Source organism: Pelophylax lessonae, assembly GCF_965119305.1.
Source record: "Pelophylax lessonae genome assembly, chromosome: 10".
NCBI classification, from domain to species: domain Eukaryota; kingdom Metazoa; phylum Chordata; class Amphibia; order Anura; family Ranidae; genus Pelophylax; species Pelophylax lessonae.
The window spans coordinates 232,637,367-232,660,216 of NC_138777.1; the positions used below are offsets into that span (position 1 = coordinate 232,637,367).

The 22,850-nt window shown below is 45.4% G+C and overlaps 1 protein-coding gene across 1 annotated transcript in view; it reads left to right on the forward strand.

Annotated features, from left to right (window-relative positions):
• PHLPP2 (PH domain and leucine rich repeat protein phosphatase 2) overlaps window positions 1-22,850 on the forward strand; it is a 66,812-nt gene that overhangs the window by 26,536 nt on the left and 17,426 nt on the right. The window contains exons 3-10 of the mRNA XM_082270709.1: window positions 1,431-1,564; window positions 9,802-9,992; window positions 12,310-12,435; window positions 17,236-17,390; window positions 17,481-17,627; window positions 20,413-20,643; window positions 22,197-22,396; window positions 22,486-22,546. Of these exons, the coding sequence (XP_082126835.1) occupies window positions 1,431-1,564; window positions 9,802-9,992; window positions 12,310-12,435; window positions 17,236-17,390; window positions 17,481-17,627; window positions 20,413-20,643; window positions 22,197-22,396; window positions 22,486-22,546 (1,245 nt within the window). The remainder of the gene's footprint in view (window positions 1-1,430; window positions 1,565-9,801; window positions 9,993-12,309; window positions 12,436-17,235; window positions 17,391-17,480; window positions 17,628-20,412; window positions 20,644-22,196; window positions 22,397-22,485; window positions 22,547-22,850) is intronic.

Genomic DNA, 22,850 nt, shown 5'->3' on the forward strand with positions numbered 1-22,850 from the left:
CCATGCCAGCCAGCCAGCCACCCACAGCAGGGTGCCAGCCAGTCAACCAGCCACCCACCAACAGCAGGGGTGCAAGCCTGCCACCCAACCACAGCAGGGTGCCAGTCAACCAGCCACCCACCAACAGCAGGGTGCCAGTCAGCCATCCACAGCAGGGTGCCAACCAGCCACCCATCCAGTGCAGTCTGCCAGCCAGCCACCCTCAGCAGGATGCCAGTCAACCAGCCACCCAACCACAGCAGGGTGCCAGTCAACCAGCCACCCACCAGCAGGGTGCCAGTCAGCCAACCACAGCAGGGTGCCAACCAGCCACCCATCCAGTGCAGTCTGCCAGCCAGCCACCCTCAGCAGGATGCCAGTCAGCCAGCCACCCAACCACAGCAGGGTGCCAGTCAACCAGCCACCCACCAGCAGGGTGCCAGTCAGCCAACCACAGCAGGGTGCCAACCAGCCACACACCCAGTGCAGGCTGCTAGCCAGCCACCCACAGCAGGGTGCCAGCCAGCCAGACATACAGCAGAGTGCAAGCCAGCCAGACACCCACCCACCTAGAGCAAAGTCCCAGCTAGCCTCCCACCCACAGCAGGGTGCCAGCCAGCCAGACACCCACAAAACCCACAGCAGGGTACCAACCAGCCAAAACTTTAAATATACAGAATATTGGCACCTAATATCGGCCTGAAAACAATATTGGTCAACCCCCCCCCTCCCTATTAAAAACCTGACAGCAATTCCAACCCCTCACTGCTCTAACCCCCCTCAGCCCCCCTAATACTTACCTGAGCCCCATCTCGATCCAGTGATGTGCATGAGAGCCTTGCCTCTCTCTGGGGACTCGCACTCCTGATTGTCTTTTGGCAGAAGTGGGAGCCACATCCAGTAAGCCAATGAGGAGATGGAGAGGGCGGGGCCATGTGTAACAGGAGGAAGGAGATAAGAGAGCCGGCGAGGGACCCAAGGAGAGGAAGTAAAACACTTTAATCTCACTGTAAGTTCTACTTTAAATGTGTTTCTAAGTGCAAACAGTTCCCTAAACTTGAGTTGGTATCTGCTTCTTCCAATCCCAGTATAGCAGAGCCCAGACAGGGAGAGGGAGAGGCAGCACAAGAAGACAATCAGCAATGCCATAGAGCAAGAAGCATGCTTATGGGTGTAGAGAGCAGAGTGCCAGACCGAGAGGTGGGCTCATCCATCTTCTGATTTTCCTTTCACTGTCCAGTCACGGGGTGGGGGTGGGGAGGAGACCGGTAAGCATTGCTGAACTGCAGGCCTCCTGCCTTGCCTCCCCCAGCCATAGGATTGTAAATGGAAAGCCCATGGTTCAAAAAAAATAATAAAAACACAAAAAGCTTATTTTACATCCAATGTCCTCAGGACTGGGACTCGCTTTCTGGATCTTGTTGATAAACTCAATGTCATTTCCCTTACAGGAGGCTGGAACCCGAGGAGCGCCCCCTACACATCATCTACAGGTACCTCTCAGAGCTGGGATTCCGGGACTCCCTGAGGATACAAGAGGAGGCGGCCCACTCCGACCTCAGCTGCATGATCCGGTTCTATAGCGGTAAAGTCTTTGTGTACCAAATCACTGTTATAGGTGGGAACTGACCGGGGGGGGGGGGGCACAATATCCATCCAATGGGTGATCAGTCTGTGGTATGACCATGGTGGAAGCCTTGGCCAAACTTGCATGTTCATGTATTGGGCAGACCCCATCCCCCCGCATTGTCTTCACCTGGGGGAGCATTGCCAATCTGAGTATTCATTTCAGATAATGCCCCCCCCCCCCTTATAATTGTTCCCCAATTTGACTGCTATCAGCCAGACATTCATCAGTTCCCTTCTAATGAACCTTATCAATATATCAGTTATAGGGACAGCCTAAAACAAAGGGCCCATTCACATCCCCGGCCGGTGTGCACTGTGTACATATAATGCCATGCGTTGTGTGTATGTGTAAGAGAGATATATATATATATATATATATATAGAGAGAGAGAGATATTTTATATATATATATATATACAGAGAGAGAGAGGGGAGATATATATATATATATATATATAATATAGAGAGAGAGAGCGCCATATATATATATCACATTTTTGTAAATATTTTATTCTATCTTTTCATGTGACAACACTGAAGAAATGACACTTTGCTACAATGTAAAGTAGTGAGTGTACAGCTTGTATAACAGTGTAAATTTGCTGTCCCCTCAAAATAACTCAACACAGCCATTAATGTCTAAACCGCTGGCAACAAAAGTGAGTACACCCCTAAGTGAAAATGTCCAAATTGGGCCCAATTAGCCATTTTCCCTCCCCGGTGTCATGTGACTCGTTAGTGTTACAAGGTCTCAGGTGTGAATGGGGAGCAGGTGTGTTAAATTTGGTGTTATCGCTCTCACTCCCTCATACTGGTCACTGGAAGTTCAACATGGCACCTCATGGCAAAGAACTCTCTGAAGATCTGAAAGAAAATTTTGTTGCTCTACATAAAGATGGCCTAGGCTATAAGAAGATTGCCAAGACCCTGAAACTGAGCTGCAGCACAGTGGCCAAGACCATACAGCGGTTTAACAGGACAGGTTCCGGTCAGAACAGGCCTCGCCATGGTCGACCAAAGAAGTTGAGTGCACGTTCTCAGCGTCATATCCAGAGGTTGTCTTTGGGAAATAGACGTATGAGTGCTGCCAGCATTGCTGCAGAGGTTGAAGGGGTGGGGGGTCAGCCTGTCAGTGCTCAGACCATACGCCGCACACTGCATCAAATTGGTCTGCATGGATGTCGTCCCAGAAGACAAGCAGACTAAGGACATGGATTACTGGAACCATCTCCTGTGGTCTGATGAAACCAAGATAAACTTATTTGGTTCAGATGGTGTCAAGCGTGTGTGGCGGCAACCAGATGAGGAGTACAAAGACAAGTGTGTCTTCCTACAGTCAAGCATGGTGGTGGGAGTGTCATGTTCTGGGGCTGCATGAGTGCTGCCGGCACTGGGGAGCTACAGTTCATTGAGGGAACCATGAATGCCAATATGTACTGTGACATACTGAAGCAGAGCATGATCCCCTCCCTTCAGACACTGGGCTACAGGGCAATATTCCAACATGATAACGACCCCAAACACCTCCAAGACGACCACTGCCTTGCTAAAGAAGCTGAGGGTAAAGGTGATGGACTGGCCAAGCATGTCTCCAGACCTAAACCCTATTGAGCATCTGTGGGGGATCCTCAAACAGAAGGTGGAGGAGCGCAAGGTCTCTAACATCCACCAGCTCTGTGATGTCATCATGGAGGAGTGGAAGAGGACTCCAGTGACAACCTGTGAAGCTCTGGTGAACTCCATGCCCAAGAGGGTTAAGGCAGTGCTGGAAAATAATGGTGGCCACACAAATTATTGACACTTTGGGTCCAATTTGGACATTTACACTTGGGGTGTACTGACTTTTGTTGCCAGCAGTTTAGACATTAATGGCTGTGTGTTGAGTTATTTTGAGGGGACAGTAAATTTACACTGTTATACAAGCTGTACACTCACTACTTTACATTGTAGCAAAATGTCATTTCTTCAGTGTTGTCACATGAAAAGATAGAATAAAATATTTACAAAAATGTGAGGGGTGTACTTACTTTTGTGAGATACTGTGTGTGTGTTATATATATACACATAGATAGATAGATATAAGTATTGGGACACCTGCCTTTACACACACATGAACTTTATTGGCATCCCAGTCTTAGTCCGTAGGGTTCAATATTGAGTTGGCTCCACCCTTTGCAGCTATAACAGCTTCAACTCTTCTGGGAAGGCCGTCCACAAGGTTTAGGAGTGTCTATGGGAGTTTTTGACCATTCTTCCAGAAGCGCATTTGTGAGGTCAGACACTGATGTTGGACGAGAAGGCCTGGCTCACAGTCCCTGCTCTAATTCATCCCAAAGGTGTTCTATCAGGTTGGGGTGTGTATTGTATTGATCACTTGTTCATCAATTGTTTAATTGCACAAGAGTTGCGTATGTTTGAATAGCATCCCACATTGTGAGCACCAACACCTATTGATGTTCATATTTCAGAAGTTTAATAAGTTTAATAACCTAGAAAAAATCAGCGCTATAATAAGCAAATAATATCATTGAAATAAGGACCGACATAAAATGTGCTCAAATCCAATATTGTGCATATAAAACATGCTAATATGTGGGGAAAAAAATCACACATGAATAGTGCAATGAATGTGAGAAGTATTCTCAAAAAAACTAGGACAAAAAACAAGGGGTAGTAGGGGCCAAGAGAGGACCCAAGAAAGCGGGACTATAACGGCATAACTGGTGGTTGCAGGAATACAAATACAAGACTCGTATATGTATAACAAATATATTCATTTTTATTACAAAAGAATAAAAAACATGACAACAAGACATACAGTACAAAAAAGATATACCGGTCCGTGTGTGTATGATAATTGTGTACCAAAATAGCACACTACTGGATCCTAATATATATTTTGCAGACTATTGGTCCCTGGATAAGCCGACGCGTTTCGCATTCATTGCTTCATCAGGGCATTGCCAAGACCAAATAGGTACTGCACTCAAAATAGGACGGACAAGATGAAGGGATATCTCCTCTGCAGGTGACGGGAGGCCAATATATGGGGATCATAAAGGTGGTGGTATAATAATAGCATAGGCACAAAAGCCTAGTATGGGTGATATTATATATATATGTATGGATGAAAATACCATATGGGATATAATAAGGGATATATTAGGGAGAAGGGCAACTTGAAACCCTCAATGCAGATGTCAAAAAATACAATCCACCCAAGAAGGGAATTTGCCTCCTCCAGTAAAAACAATAGGCAGATCCCAAAATTTGGTAGCTGTATAACCCACAATACAAATGGAAAATTCCCATCTAAACGCCGAGATCCATAAGAGCTGAAAGTTCACAGAACTATGGCCCAATGATCTTGCTGCATAGTATGATGGAATGGATGCCCCAAAAATAAGAACGGGTCTTATAATAATTTTGGCTAAAAAAAACACACTAGGGCTTATTTTCAGGGGATGTCTTATTTATTTACGGCATGTACAATAATCTACATTTATTCAAATTAGAGATCGACCGATTATCGGCAGCACCGATATATATCGGGGACCGATATGCACTTTGCCCGATATATCGGAATCCTTCTCATCCAACATCAGTGTCTGACCTCACAAATGCACTTCTGGGAGAATGGTGATACATTCCCATAGACACACTATATATATATATATATTAGAGATCGACCGATTATCGGCAACACCGATATATCGAGGGCCGATATGCACTTTCCCAATATATTGGAATCGGCCCGTGAGGTTACCAATATTTCGGGAAAGTGCTGTACCGGAGTGATGCCTGCAGCTAGAGGCGTCACCCCAGTATCGGCGTCCATAGCCGACGGTCGGCTGTCTTGTAATGAAAAGCGTTGCGGCTGAGAAGCCGCTCAGCTGTCATTCCAAGGAGCGGGAGGGGACGTCCTCCCGCCGTCTTCCGCGGCTCGCCCGGGTCTCCCATCCCACCGGCATACCCGGGCATCCTACCTCCACCGCTGCCGAAAAGAAGACCCAGGTCTCCATGTAAAAAACCTGGAAGTGATGTCATGACTTCACTTCCGGGTACTTGGCGCCGAATTAAAAAAACTGACAGCATTCAAAACAGCCAAACTGGGCGTTTTGAATGTTTTTCAGTGCCGAGGAGGGGTTTGGGGTCTTTTAGATCCCCAGATCCCTCCACAAGAGTACCTAAAAAATTTTTTTTTTTTCATGTCTGAAAATATCTGCCAATATCAGCTGATACCGATATCTGATGACCAAAATATCTGCGCCGAAATTCAAAAAATTGACAGCATTCAAAACAGCCAGACTTGGCGTTTTGATTGCTTTTCAGTGCAGAGGAGGGGTTTGGGGTCTTTTAGATCCCCAGATCCCTCCACAAGGAGTACCTAAAAAAAATAAAAAATATATATATATATTAGGGATCGACCGATTATCGGCAACACTGATATATCGGGGGCCGATATGCACTTTCCCTGATATATCGGAATCGGCCCCTGAGGTTACCGATATTTCGGAAAGTGTACCTGAGTGATCCCTGCAGCTAGAGGCGTCACCCCGGTACCGGCGTCCATAGCCGACGGTCGGCTGACTTGTAATGACAACCGATGCTGCTGAGAAGTCGCTCAGCTGTCATTACAAGGATCGGGAGGGGACGTCCTCCCGCCGCCTTCCGCGGCTCGCCCGGGCATCCTACCTCCACCGCTGCCGAAAAGAAGACCCAGGTCTCCATGTAAAAAACCCGGAAGTGATGTCATGACTTCACTTCCGGGTACTCGGCGCCGAAATTAAAAAAACTGACAGCATTCAAAACAGCCAGACTTGGCGTTTTGAATGATTTTCAGTGCCGAGGAGGGGTTTGGGGTCTTTTAGATCCCCAGATCCCTCCACAAGAAGTACCTAAAAAAAAAAAAATGTCTGAAAATATCGCCCAATACCGATTATCCGATGACCAAAATATCGGCATTAAAAAAACGATATCGGTCGATCACTTATATATATACACATACACACAGTATCTCAGGAAAGTAAGTACACCCCTCACATTTTTGTAAATATTTTATTCTATCTTTTCATGTGACAACACTGAAGAAATGACACTTTGCTACAATGTAAAGTAGTGAGTGTGCAGCTTGTATATTTTTTTCACGCTTGTTTTTTTCCCCACATATTAGCACATTATTGGATTTGAACACATTTTATGTTGGTCCTTATTTCAATGATATTTGCTTATTATAGCGCTGATTTTTTCTATGTTATAATATTTATTGTATATGGTGACACTACAGAAATTGGCTGCAATTACTCTCTTTTGCACATTTATATTCCCCTTTGATTCCACTTATTGGTTCATTACCCTCATATTTCAGAAGTGAGTTTTTCATTTTTTTAAAGGGGCAGCCACACTTTTTCCTCATTTCACATCCCCAGTTCTAATGTCATGAACTTATCCTTTAGTATAATATACAAACACAGCTACAATGTAGCAGAGCTGCTCCTCCTGATTGCGGTGCTGTTCATACGGATCAGTCACGTATTGCTCCCACTTTCACACAGTTGGCTCTGAGTCCGGCACACCTGCAGAAATCTCTTTACAGCCGGCAGGTGATTGGACGTTCCTGTGCAGCCTGAGACCTTCAGCTACTTGTAAAAAAGTTTCAGGTGCTGCTCCGTCTGACAGTGAATGGCGGAGCTGACTAGACAAATAGGGGTCAATCACATGTTCTTTCCCCATAAACCTTTCACCGTCCTTGGCTGTAATTTTCCTTTAATGTGAGCAGACAGGACAGGAAGTTGAAGACACAACAATGTAGCAGATCAGGTTTGGGTTGTATTATTGGCAGTGTGTACAAGGGTTTAGCACACATTCAGACCTGCGCTTCCTTGTACCGGCTCAGGCAGAGATTATTTGTAGACCGCAGAATAATCCTTCATTGTGGGTCCTGCCATCAAATGTCTTAAAGCGGAGTTCCAGCCTCCCCCCTCCAAAAATTCAAAGTCAGCAGCTACAAATACTGTAGACAGACTGTAGCTGCTGACTTTTAGTATTAGGTCACTTACCTGTCCTGGGAGCAGTGACGGCTGGTGCATTGGGGGCGCAGGGGCACCGCCCCCCCTATCCATGCGTCTGGCCCCCTAATCTACATGCAGAGCACCGGATGCATGGACTCCAATGGGTTTCTTTTTTTTTTTTGAAGCACGTGATTAGAGCCAGAGACTCTAATAGGCTTCAATAAAGAGTACTGCGCCCTGATCCCACCCAGTTGGGTGACAATAGCGAATGAATATTCACTATTATCACACGGATCCTCATCCCAGCCAATCAGGAAGCGGGTCCTGAGACCTGTTTCCTGATTGGCCGCCGAGCAAAGAAGAATGTGCAGCATGCTTTGCGCATGCGCAATAGGGAACCGGCTGTGAAGCCGAAAGGCTTCATTGGCGGTTTCCCTTAGAAAGAATGGCGGTGGCAGCACCCAGCAGCCGATCTGAAAATCAGGTGGGGTGCTGACATCGTGGGCTCCCAGGCAGTGCCGGCTGCTGCTCCTTGGGCTATGCTATTACAGCTATTACATGCTATTGGCCAAGGAGGAGGAGGGAGAGAGGAGACGCAGGGGAAGCCGCCGCCTGCTCTCCACTTAGTCCAGGGTGAGTGAGCCGGCGACAGGAGGGGGGGATGGTATGCTGTGCGGGCGAGCAGCTGTGGTCTGGATGGGGGGGTGGTATGGTGTGGTCCGTCTGCCGCCACCCCCCCAGCCCATGGAGCACCAGCCGCAACTGCCTGGGAGCCTGCGATGTCAGCACCCCAGCTGATTTTCAGATCGGCTGCTGGGTGCTGCCGCCGCCATTCTTTCTAAGGGAAACCGTCAATAAAGCCTTTCGGCTTCACAGCCGGTTCCCTATTGCGCATGCGCAAAGCGTGCTGCACATTCTAATTTGCTCTGCGGTGGGGGAAAGGAGGAGGGGGCCAAACTTCAGAGGGACAGCTCCACGGCGCTGTCTCCCGGAGGTGGGGAAGGGTACCTGTCAAAAACAGGTACCTGTTCCCCCCCGTCCCCCCTGAAACGTGCCAAATGTGGCACCAGAGGGGGGGGGAAGCAAATGAGCGGAAGTTCCGCTTTTGGGTGGAACCCCGCTTTAAGCTGGATACACACTATACAATGATCTTTAGATTTTTTTCCTTTAGGTTTACCAAAACCATATAATATGAGGTCAAACCTAAACACCTTCAATTTGTATGCAATCAGGCAGACCCTTGTACTAAAAGCAACAGATGTGGGAAATTAACCTTTAATTATGTGTGTGTCACCTTGTGTGTCTGTACTAAGGCCATTTACATATTAAATTCTTCCGTCAGTATACGGCTTCCTTGCAGTCATGGACATATATACCAGATTTTCCCAGCCGCCCCATACAAAGCTAGCCAACAACTTAGCTTGTACTGGAATAACACTTTATTGAACAGTCACACAGAATTTATATACAGCATGGACCTCCCCCTCCTGATCAGATTACCACACACAGGTCAGGGGTTGCCTGATTACATTATCATATGTGGTTGAAATTGTATACAGAAACAGAATTAACCTGAACTAATTATCTAGCCATCTGGACAGAACAATGTGAGGTCATTAACATTTAATAATGGGACAGGCAGACTTAACACAATCCACATCCCACTTCAAAACAGACAATAGAACAAGACTGCCAATGACAGTCTGTCTGTCTCCTACATTGAAGTACATGGAATACACATCTACGTATTTCTATGATTATTTAGGAGTCAGACTTCATGGCAACAGGCTATAGGTCTCACAGTGTGAAGTGGGATTAAATCTTCATATTTTCTTAAAGGCAATTTGCTGACAAATATTACTGTCCCACTTGAAGCAATCCAAACCATTAAGTATCTGTCTTTCACTCCCAGTGACGGTGAGTACCATCACCTGAAGGAAACTGGTGAGAAGATGTCAGCACCAGCAAAGGAGCCCGTAGATATCCGATTGGTGGAGGGGAAGGGAGTATTTGAGGCCTCAGCAGGTTCAACAGAAACCCAACACAAAACTTCAGTACATAGAAACATGAGGAGTGGATTCACATCGAACGTTTTCCCATTGGGTACACAGATGTCAGGAGGGCGCTGGATAAATCTACTTTCACTGTACATATCAATGTTATCCCTGTTTTTTCTTTTCAGAGAAGCCGTGCTCTATGGAGCAGTTGGACCGGATTTTGCTTTCGGGTGTTTTTAACGTACGTAAAGGTAAAATTCAGCTCCATAAGTGGGCGGAGCGGCTGGTCGTTCTGTGCGGGACTTGCTTAATCGTCTCTTCTGTGAAGGACTGTCAGACTGGGAAAATGCACATTCTGCCCCTTGTGGGTGGCAAGGTGAGCTGAATATACCCTGTGTATATATTATTACTTAATAAAGAGAACCTGTGGGCATTTGTAGCAATCTGAATTGTCACTTTTCTGTGGTGGATCACTCTTCAGAGGGTTACATGGTTACATAGTAGTTGAGGTTGAATAAAGACAATAGTCCATCCAGTTCAACCTGTGTAGGTGTGTATGGCCATAATCATCTCTCATACCCCTGAATGTTCTGATCCTTGAGATGTATGTCCAAAAGTCTTTTGAAAGTAGCCATACTTCCCGCATAAACTACCTCTTGTGGTAGAGAATTCCACAATCCTGTAGCCCTAACAGTAAAGAACTCCTGCGTTGCCTGACGTTAAAACGCTTCTCCTCTAATCGCATTGTATGTCCTCGAGTCCTCATGCAATCCTTGCGACTGAATAGCTTTTTCTATGCTGAGATCACCATTGAGGTATTTGTAAATTGCTATCATGTCCCCTCTCAGGCGTCTCTTCTCCAGGTAGAATAAATTAAGAGATTGTAGACGCTCTTCATAATTAAGGGTGTTTGACAGGAGGAGAGAAAGTCATTATGTCTCCTCCTCACCGCTTGTTTCATCCCCTGCACCACCACCCTACAAATTTGTGTATTGCACACCCTTTGCGGTGCAGCCCCAGTGCTGGGTGGAAGGGGAAGGCATAGTTAGGTACTCTTCATAAGAGTCTTTCACAGATCCCTCAGTTCTATTCACCTCTGCTTTGCAGGGAGAAGAAGCAGCCAGATCGCTGTTCACAGTACACAGAGTTCTGTGTTTTTGTAAACACAGAACTCTGTGTGTCAGTGACCAAAGCCGAAATCAGCTGCAAAGTCGTGCTGTGTCCAATCACAGCGCGTCAGCTGGTGGGGGCGCGTATGTGCGCCCTCAACCCGGAGGAAAGGCCGTGACATTGCCTGGGCTGCAGTTGCCGCCCGCAGTTCAATTACTGTGGGCAGGGAAAAAATTAAGAAAATACAACATACTACCCACTCTCTCACCATTTGGGGGAGGGGTGAAGAGGGGAGTCAAAAGTGGGAGTTTCAACGTGCCACAGGGAGGATACACATTATAAATATATCATACCATCTTACTACATAGATAAATCATAAGTCACATGGGAGTCAGTGTGCCACATATGATTTTGATAACTTGGTGCATGAATCACAAGATGGCGTAATGGATCAACAGTAACACTTCACACTTCCCCTCCAGCTGTTGCGGAACTACAAGTCACATCATGTCTCTGCCTGTGGGAGTCATGCTTGTAACTGTCAGCTTTGCAATGCCTTATGAGACTTGTAGTTCCGCAACAGCTGGAGGGCCGCCAGTCTGACACCCGTGTTTTAGATGCAAGGAATATTTCTCTAAGAACGTAACAAAATACATTAACCGGTTGCCAACCGCTTACCGCATATTTACTGCGGGGCAAGGTGGCTCTCCCAGGCAAACCGAGGTAGGGCTACGTCAGTCGCTTGGTGGCAGCTAGGGGGTGAGCGTGCACCGGCAGCGGCACACTCCCGCTCCCGCTCGTCAGCGGGGATGCCGATGCACGGGGAAGGCGGCTCTGATTGCCGTCCGACACCCGCGATCGCTCCCATCTGAGAGAGAAGAACGGTCGGCTGTTGTAAACACATCTGACCGTTCTTCTCCCTGGAATGATCACAGAGCTCCGGTGCTCCTTCTATATAGGAACACAGGTCTCTATGATCATTTCACAAGCCACGCCCCCTCACAGTTAGAAACACCCCCCCAGGTACACATTTAACCCCTTGATCACCTATAGTGTTAACCCCTTCCCTGCCAGTGTCATTAGTACAGTAACAGTGCATATTTTTAGCACTGATTACTGTAGTAATGTCACTGGTCCCCCCAAAAGTGTCAAAAATGTCAGTCAGGGGTCCGATCTGTCCGCCGCAATGTCGCAGTCCTGCTAAAAATCGCAGATCGCTGCGATTTACTAGTAAAAAAAAAAACAATGAAAATGACAAATCTTTCCCGTAGTTAGTAGACGCGATAACTTTTGCGCAAACCAATGGAAATATGGTTATTGCGATTTTTTTTTTTTTTTTTACCAAAAATATATAGCAGAAAACAATTTGGCTTAAAATGTTAAAAAAAAAATCATTTTTTAATTTTTTTGGGGGGAATCTTATATAGCAAAAAGTGAAAAATAATGTTATTTTTTTTCCCGAATTGTCGCTTCCAGATAGAGGAGGTGAAGGGGAGAATAATCTTGGTTTGCTCTTCTCCCCCCTTCCAGATAGAGGAGGTGAAGAGGAGAATAATCTTGGTTTGCTCTTCTCCCCCTTCCAGATAGAGGAGGTGAAGAGGAGACCGCATTGCCTGGCCTTCTGCTCTGCCGAAGCACAAGCTCCAACCTACCACGTCAGCTTCGACTCTGCCGCGGAGTACCAGAGATGGCACCGACAGGCGACTAAGGTAAGGGAGGCGGAGGAAATAATAAAGCAGGTTTGACAAATTTGCTTTGAATCTCTGAACCAGCTAAAAAAGTTAGGAGACAGTTTTTTTTTTTTTTTTTATGACTGGCAGGGCTTTGTTTTCGGCGACAGAGATGGCCAACCATTGATCTCTAAAGGGGGTCACTAATACAAGGGGACTCTGATATAATGGCTGGTCTCTAAGGGGGGTGCCAAAATGAAGGGATTAATCTAATTGAGGGGGGGGGGTCTCTTAGGGGGGTGCTGACCTAATGGGGGGGCTCTAAGAGTGGTGCTAGTATAAAGGGACTCTGATCTAACAGGGATCTCTAATGGGGGTGCTAACAAAGGAACTCTGATCTAATGGGGGGGGGGGGGGGGGTCTCTAAGAGGGTGCTGATTTAACAGAGGGGGGGGGTCTCTAAGGGGGGTGCTAGTATAAAAGGACTCTGATCTAACGGGGATCTCAAACAGTAGTGCTAACAAAGGGACTATGATCTAAGGGGGGTGCTAATCTAACGGGGGGGGTCTCTAAGGGGGGTGTTGGTATAAAGGGACTCTGATCTAACGGGGGTGCTAACAAAGGGATTCTGATCTAATGGGAGGGGGGTCTCTAAGGGGGGTGCTAGTACAAAGGGGCTCTGATCTAACGGGGGGGGTCTCTAAGGGGGGTGCTGATCTATTTAGAGGGGAGGTCTGTAAGGGTGGTGCTAGTATATAGGGACTCTGATCTAACGGGGGATCTCTAACGGGGGTGCTAACAAAGGGACTCTGATCTAATGGGGGGGGGCTAACATAAAGGGACTCTGATCTAATGGGGGGGTCTCTAAACTGGCTGTCATACTATTGCAGTACACATCAGGTGAGAACACCTATTGCTGGGACAATGTGTAAGAGTCATACACTCCTCTCACACAGTGTCCCCCATACACTCCTCTTACACCGTGCCCCCCCTCCCCCATACATTCCTTTCACACCGTGCCCCCCCCTTTTTTTTACACTGTGGGTGGGGCCCCTGGGGTGTCTCCACTTACCTGGAGAGTAGAGTCCTGCCAGCTCCTGGGCCCCATCTCGGGCCCCCTCCCTGCAGGGCTCGGCCAGGTCACTCTCAGCCATATAGCAGAGCCAGGGCTCCCTGTCGGCTCCTGTGCGTGCCGTCCTTGTCATCTTCCCAGCCAGCCAATCACAGAAGCTGCTGTCCCCAGCTCCCCTCCTGATTGGGGGAGGACCAAATTGGGGTAGGAAGCTACAGGTGATGGAGAGGGGAGAGGCTGACGGACTGTCCAATCATCACTTCCCCAAGGTGAGGAGCTGAGTGAACGGCTGCCCAAGGAGTTGCTCATGTCTGGTTCCACTGGCAGAGGTGGAATAATAAAAAAAGAATAGAATATAACCTTTTTCTGTAATTGGAATTTTAAATAGAATAAATTAGAATTTGAATAGAAAAGAATAGAAAAAAGAATAGGAATGAAAATAAAAAAAATAGAATATAACCTTCTTCCAAAATTCGAATTTCATATAGAATAAATTCAGATTCAAATGAAATAAATTCAAATTGGAATGGAATAGAATAGAGTAGAAAATGAAAGAATAGAATATGAAAACCAATAGAATAGAGTGAAATATAATATTTCCGAAAGTTCGATAAGAAATTTTTTTTGAATTTGAATAGAATAGAACAGAAAATAAAAGAAAAGAATAGAAAATAAATTGAATAAAATGGAATATAACTTTCTTATATGTCTATTTTGATTTGAATTGCACTCCCTTGAAGCCCATTGTATTCCTGTACCCAGTTGCTTCTGCAATCCCAACTTGCATACCACCTGTTCTTTTTTTGCTCTTGTTTGTAACCTTACTCTTTATATTAATAAAATATTTTGAAAGTTAAAATGGAATAAAACCACCTCCTGAAATTCAAATTACGAATAGAATAAATTCAAATAGAAAAGAATAGAACAGAAAATAAAATAATTTAATAGAAAAGAATAGAATAGAATAGAAAAAAAACAATAGAATAGGACTGAATAGAAAGAATATAACAATATAACCATCTTCCTAAATTCGAATTTCAAATAGAATAAATTTGAATAGAAATGAATAGAATAGAAAAAAAACAACAGAATAGAATGGAATAGAAAGAATATAACCATCTTCCAAAATTCGAATTTCGAATAGAATACATTTTATTTTGAATGAAATTCGAATGGAATTAGATTCCAATATGAATGGAATTCAAATCGATTTAGAATTTTCCGAATTCAGTCGAATTGAGTTCAGTTCTACCATTAAAATGGAATATAAACACCTCCTGAAATTCAAATTCCGAATAGAATAAATTCAAATAGAAAATAATAGAACAGAAAATACAATAATTTAATAGAAAAGAATAGAATAGAAAAAAAAAACAATAGAATAGAATGGAATAGAAAGAATATAACCATCTTCCAAAATTCGAATTTCGAAAAGAATACATCTTATTTTGAATGAAATTCTAATGGAATTAGATTCCAATATGAATGAAATTCAAATCGATTAGAATTTTCCGAATTCAGTCGAATTGAGTTCAGTTCTACCAAGTTCGGAGAATTCAAATCGTTACGAATTCCGAAAACGAATTAAATGAATTTAAACAAATTGAATTAAACCTCTGTAAATAACGTATCGAAATGAAACAATGTGTTTTGTTCTGCACATGTCTAAATTGGACCTTGGAAGTGATGAGTGGCGGGGGTGATGAGCGGGGGTGATGAGCGGGGATGGTGAGCGGGGGGGATGAGCGGGAGTGATGGGCGGGGGTGATGAGCGGGGATGGTGAGCGGGAGTGATGAGCGGGGATGGTGAGCGGGAGTGATGAGCGGGGATGGTGAGCGGGGGTGATGAGCGGGAGTGATGAGCGGGGATGGTGAGCGGGAGTGATGAGCGGGGATGGTGAGCGGGGGTGATGAGCGGGGGTGATGAGCGGGGTGGATCATTGATCACAGGGCATTACTGGAAAGAAGTGTGCGCTCATCTCCTATTTCTTTGGACAATACTGCTCACTCCTGGATGCAATGACCATTAAAGATGCGGTCTTCTCCAAAATGGCTACTGTAGCCTAAAACTGCAGACTTAATTGCTTTATATTATTATTATACAGGATTTTTATAGCGCCAACAGTTTGCGCCTCGCTTAACCCCCCTGGCGGTAAGGGAGCAGCCTGCCTCAGTATATGCGGCGGGCGGTCAGCAAGTACAGTAAAACCTTGGTTTGAGAGTAACTTGGTTTAAGAGCGCTTTGCAAGACAAGCAAAATTTTCAAATAAATTTTGACTTGATATACAAGCGATGTCTTGATATACAAGTAGCCTCAAGTCACAGCTGAGTATAAAAGTGTAGCAATATGGTTATATTTAATGAAGGTACAACATTTAGCAACTCACATGGTTGATGATTGGAACAGGCACATCTAAGTATGCCGGCATCCAGGCTAAAGCTGTCCACATAGACCGTCCTCCGCACCGCCATCTACATCATCCCTTCCATGCTGCCCCTCGCTTTCAGATCGCTTTACTGCAGGGTGGTCTTCCTGGTCAGGATTACAGACTGGCAGCCGGCGGTGCAGAAGATAGTCTATGTGGACAGCTTTACCCCGGATGCCTGCATACTTAGATGTGCCTGTTTTATTCATCAACCATGTGAGTTGCTAAATGTTGTACCTTCATTAAATGTAACCATATTGCTACACTTAGAGGCGCCTCTCTTCTCTTTGATACTCTGTAGCTCCTGCTGGATTTTGCTTCTAATCCCCTTGTGGAAGCGACTATTTGTGGATGGACATTTTATGGTTATATAACCTATCGCAATGCTATAATCTTTTTATATGGACTATAAATTGAAGGATTTATGAATGAATGGTTGTGGAACGAATCATCTGAGTTTCCATTATTTCTTATGGGGAAATTTGCTTTGATATAAGAGTGCTTTGGATTACAAGCATGTTTCCGGAACGAATTATGCTCGCAATCCAAGGTTTTACTGTAGTTGTTAACTAAAATTGATTTTTATTCACATTTTTTAGTCCTTAGTGCTTTTTTCTTCCTTTTTTTAGTACTTAGTCCCACCCCCAAGGGGAATTTTGATAATGGTTTACAGCATACCCTACTTGTATGTAAAACGAAAATGTACTTAAAGTGATGCAATACATTTTTACACTTCTCTATGAGAAATCTTGGTCAGCTTGGCATGGCTCCCGAACCATAAGTGACATGTACACCAAACTTGAGGAGCACCAAGAGGGGACCCAGGACTATGACATGGTAGATTACCTAGGCAAGCTGGCCAGCAACAATAGGATATGTTGTAGTCCTGGGTTCCCTCTCGATGCTCCCCAAGTTTAGTGTCCCTGTCACTTATGGTTCGGGAGCAGTGCCATGTCAAGCTGACCAAGATTTTCCCATAGACGCTAATGATAAAAATCTGGAGTAGTGTCATGCCAAGCTGACCAAGCTGTGTCTACTCACGAGTGTACGTAAAACAAGGTATGCCTGTACTTCTTATTAAAACCGGAAGTGATGGGGAATTTCTCCAATGGTGACATATTTTTATTACAGGGGGAAAGCGTTTGTTTTTGGCAATGGATTTTTATTGTTGTATGAGCGTTCTGCCTGGTGATGATTGCACCCCCTATTTCTTGCACAGGTCTCCTAGGGACAGGAATCAAAGGGGAAATCCCCCAAAAGGGATCACAGACAAATAAAATCTTTAACCGCTTTACTTCTTGAAAGATTATATTTAGGAGTCGTTGTGTGATTGGCTTGCAGGTGGTATCGCAGAGGCTGAGCACCGTTGACCTCTCGTGTCAGAGCCTAGAAGAGATTCCCGAGCACCTATTCTACTGCCAGGACGTCACGTCCCTGAACCTCCGACATAACTTCCTGCAGCTGCAGGGTCCAGCAGGAGTGAGCAGTCTCTGCAGGTACTCCTAGACATTGCACTGCTCTGCCTGGGATAAGCACTGAGGATGACCCGGCTAAAGCTGACCTGTCCTTTGTATATTTCTCCTTAGGTTCTCCCAGCTGAAAGTTCTCAATCTGTCACAGAACAAGATGGGAGATTTCCCCTCCGAGTTATGCCAGATCGCCACCCTCACAGAGCTCAACGTCTCCTGTAATGGGCTGACACGGGTACCTCCCCAAATTGGACAGTTGCTCAGGTAAGTTACCTTTCACAAAGAGATCCAGATTAATAAATTAACCCCTTCAATATGGGGCACTTTGACCCCCTTCCCGCCCAGAGCAATTTTCAGCTTTCAGCGCTGTTGCACCTTGAATAACAATTGCGCGGTCATGCAACACTGTACTAATGATCGACCGATTATCGGCAAAGCCGATTTATCGAGGGCCGATATGCACTTTCCCCGATATATCGGAATCGGCCCCAGAGGTTACCGATATTTCGGAAAGTGCTTGTACCGGAGTGATGCCTTCAGCTAGAGTCATCACCCCAGGTCCGGCGTCCATAGCCGACGGTCGGCTGTCTTGTAATGACAACCAATGCGGCTCAGAAGCCGCTCGGCTGTCATTACAAGGAGCGGCTTCTCACCTGCATCGGTTGTCATTACAAGACAGCCGACCGTCGGCTATGGACGCCGGTACCGGGGTGATGCCTCTAGCTGCAGGCATTACTCTGGTACAAGCACTTTCCCGAAATATCGGCAATATCGGTAACCTCCGGGGCCGATTACGATATATCGGGGAAAGTGCATATCGGCCCTCGATAAATCGGCTTTGCCGATAATCGGTCGATCACTAGTACAGTGTTGCATGACCGCCTTCCGCGGCTCGCTCGGGTCTCCCGTCCCACCGGGAGACCCGGGCAACCAGCCTGCACGGCCGCCGAAGACCCAATCAAAGCCGCATTCGGCTCTGATCGGGTCTCCATGCAAAAATCCGGAAGTGATGTCATGACATCACTTCCGGGTACTCGGCGCCAGATTCAAAAAAATGACAGCATTCAAAACAGCCAAACTTGGCGTTTTTGAATGCTTTTAAGTGCAGAGGAGGGGTTTGGGGTCTTTTAGACCTCAAGATCCCTCCACAAGAGTACCTGTCAAGTAAAAAAAAAATGTACGAAAATATCCGATACGCGATGACCAAAATATCAGTATCGGTAATGAAAAAAACAATATCGGTCGATCCCTACACTGTACCCAAACTAAATTTTTTATTGTTTTGTTTACGCAACTAAAGCTTTCTTTTATGGTATTTACTCACTACTGGGTTTTTTTTGCTAAATAAACCAAAAAAAGGTTGTTTTAAAAACTCTTTTTTTTTTCCTTCGTTTTGTTATAAAATTTTGCAAATAAATAATCGATCTTCATAAATTTAGGTGAAAATGTATTCTGCTACATTTCTTTAGTAAAAATAACCTCAATCAGTGTATATTATTTAGTCTGTAGGAAAGGTAAAGAGCCCACAAACTATGGGATATATATCTGAAAATTGATCAATCCTGATGTACTGACGGACTATCTCATTTCTTGAGGCCCAAAAATGCCAGGACAGTACAAATATCCCCCAAATATTCCCTTTTTGGAAAGTCGACAGTCCAATGGATTTAGTAAGAGGCATGGCGAGTTTTTTGAAGTTGTAATTGTTTGTCATAATTTTTTGGAAAATCAAGAAATTTAAAAAACACATGTTCACAATTTTTATTTATCTTTTTACATACAGTCACCAGTGCAGTACAGCATCATCATATAACTGGTGTGGCAGTGAACAGGGACACTGACTTGTGACAGTATGAAAAAAAAAAAAAAAATATATATATATATATAATTTTTTTTATTTTATTTTTTTATTACATTTTATTTTTATCTTTTTTTTTTTTTTTACAAATTGTTTTTTAACACGCTGTGACCAGAGCAATCTAATGTTACCGTAGTAACATTGTACTACTCTGGGAAAGTGATCAGGATTTTTTGTTTTTGTACACATTGTGATTGCTTATAGCAGTGAATTACATTGCTATAAGCAAGCATTTTACTGAATAAATTTGATTCATTCAGTTAGTTTTGTTGCAATTAGCTGTGATTGGTCAAAGCTAATCACATGGTACAGATGGGCTGTGATTAGCCCTGTCTGTACCATGTGATCACATTGACCAATCACAGCTAGCAAGACAAATGTACACAATGGATGGCATGAAAGGAAGCCATCCATTGTTTAAAACTGTCATGTGACCTGCTGTGATTGGTCACATGGTACCCGCAGCGAGACGGTAAACTGATCAGTCATCGGCTGGGTCTAGTGGACGCAGCAAGTGATAGATCGTGGCGCTTTCTGAGAGGACATCATACGATGGCCACTCAGAACAGTAAGGCCACCTCCCGGTCATTCTGCTATAGGCAAAGCGGAAAGGTGTTAAAATACAATCCCGTTAAAGCGGAGTTCCAGCCTTTTCACTCACCTGTCCCACGGTCCAGCGATGCGCCCGCCCGATGCCTTCGATCCTCTTCCCTCTGGTCTCAGCGGCGCCGGCATCACTGGTGTGGGCACCCGGCTGTGACAGTTTGCGGCTTCACAGCCGGGTACGCACTGCGCATGCGTTGAGTTGCGCTGCGCGTCTTGATTGGCCAGCAATCTTCTGGGACCTCTGACATGTCCCAGAAGATTGTAGGGAGGGAGGGGGAGAGGAGAACTTCCGTTCAGGGCGCCGCGGGGCTCCGAGCGGAGGTGGGAGCGGGTACCTGTCATAACTAGGTACCCGCCCCCCCCCCCAAAAAAAAAAAATGACATGCCAAATGTGGCATGTCAGGGGGTTATTACTACCTGGGTGGAACTCCGCTTTAACTCATGTAGTCCTTCAAACCTCAGTCCATTTGGATTCATCTATTGCCTATTTGAATTGCTACGCAGCAGCTGGATAAAAACATTGAGTATAGAAATCATTTTAAAATATTGTAAGTTATAAAATATTTCTTTCTCCTTCACCTGCAGCCTGCAGACACTTAACCTTGACGGGAACTCCCTGACATCGCTGCCGGACGAGCTGGGTTCTCTACCGCAGCTTACAAGCCTTGGCCTTGCGTTCAATGACTTGACGACCATTCCCAAGGCGTTTAATAATCTTTCTTCTGTGGAGAAGTTGTGTATGGCGGGCAACCGACTGGAGATTCTTAACCTGCAGGCACTCGTGACCATGACACATGTGAAGGTCATAGACTTGCGGTAAGCTGCTGGGTTCTTTAAATGTAGCAGGACATGTATGAAAGTCATTAAATCATGTATATTTTAATGCATATAGTCCACAGAAGTCTCTTCAGCTTGGCTTATTGCTCCTTCTGTATTTGGAGGACCTGAACTGTGGAAGCTGTGCCAATAATTAGGCGGGCAGAGGACAAAGGACTTGTCGGCAGTATTGCCTGTGGTCTTCCTGCTCCTGATCATTGATTACTGAATTACAATTCCTTGTTCTGTACTGTTTCCCGGTGTGGAGATGGCCATGTTGATAGAGACAGGGCTTTGCTTCCTCATGTCAGAGCTGCCCCCGATGACTGGTGGGATAATATTTAAGAAACAGCAGTAGTGGTGGAGGAAGCACAGATACACAGAATGAATGAAGCAGAAACAGGGAGATTCTTGCACTGAAGGTCCTCAGGTGCAGCTTCCTCTCCAGCAAGGAGAACAAATCAATCCATATCTGGTGAGGCTTGCATTTAGAAGCACGAGTGCCTTTAAAGATCTCACCCTGAAGCAAAAAGGGATCAGAACAGCAGTGCCTAGGCAAAATCACATGTCTGCTATTTTTCAGGATGAATTTAAAACGGGAGGTATATCTTTCAGGGGAATGCTTAGGTACAGTTACAGATTTATCTTTTAGGATCCATGTCCAGGTGTGTTAGCCTTGTGAGTTGAACCTATACTGGAGAGAGTCTAGAGAAAGGCAACTAAGTTATTAAGTGGACTGGAGGACTTCAATTATGAGGAACAACTACAACCACTAAATTTATTCTCCCTGGAGAAGGGACGCTTGAGAGGGGACATGATGGCGATTTACAAATATCTCAATGGTGATCCCAGCGTAGGTAGAAAACGTTTCAATCTCAGGGAGTGTAAGAGGACACGTGGCCACACAATGAGATTGGAGGAGAAGCAGTTTAACTTTAAAGAGGAGGTCCAGCCTCCTTCATAAAAAAAACTAAAAGTCAGCAGCTACAAATACTGTAGCTGCTGACTTTTAATGTTAGGACACTTACCTGTCCAGGGATCCCGGCTGATTTTTACATCAGCTCTCAGGTGCTGCCACTGCCATTGCTTCTATGGGAAAACCGGGCGGCTTTTCAGTTGATTCTCTACTGCACATGTGCAAAGCACGCTGGGCTTTCTGAATGGCCCAATGGGGAACGGAGGAGGGGGGCGAACATCCGAGTGATCTTGCTGTGGTGAAGTCACCCAGACGTGGGGACAGGTACCCCCAGAGGCAGATAAGCTGAGCTTCCACTTTTGGGTGGAGCTCCGCTTTTAAGCTGCGTAGGGGGTTTCTCACTGTCGTCAGGGCAATAAGGATGTGGAACTCTCTTCCACAATTGGTGGTGTCAGCAGGGAGTATTGATATTTTTAAAAGACTCTTAAACGAGCATCTTAGTGAACACAAACAATATACAGGGATATGGGAAATAATTATCGACATGGACACACATACACCTACACATGTTGAACTGGACTATTGTCTATATTCAACCTTACCTACTATGAAACTCTGTCATCTATTACTTGCACAGGATGAATCACTTGACTCAAGTGACCGCCAGCATGGAGGGAATAAACCACATCACGCATTTCGATGTGCGAGATAACCAGCTGTCCTCCCTGGACCTTGGCTGTATGGGGAACCTGGAGCAACTGCACTGCGAACGGAACCTGCTGAGGGAGCTGAGGCTGTGCGGCTTCTCCCTTCGGGCAATATATGCCGGCTCCAACAGTAGGTGTTCACATTCTTCTTCATTGTATCCCCACTGTGCTCCTTCCTATTACTCACTGTGTATCTGTATTTGTTGTCTTCCTCTGCAGGGCTGACCTCAGTGAATGTTTACCTGGCGCCTTCTGCGCTCCACACTCTTGACCTGTCTAGGTAAGTGGACAGCGGATGGTTTGTAGACACTTTTACATTTGTGTTTGCATGTTTTTATTTACAGGGTCAATCCACTCCGAGCATTATCAGTCCTTAGGTGTTGGAACTGTGGGCAGTGACAGTTCCCTACCAGGCTGTCCAACTTCATCCACCCTCTGCAGCATTCTCTTCTGCAATATTAGAAACCTGCCTGCCTGCCTGCTTACAGTCTTCTTGGGGGGGGGGGCGACAGACGGACCACACCATACCCCCCCCGGCTCACTCACCCGGACCACACCATACCCCCCCGGCTCACTCACCTGGA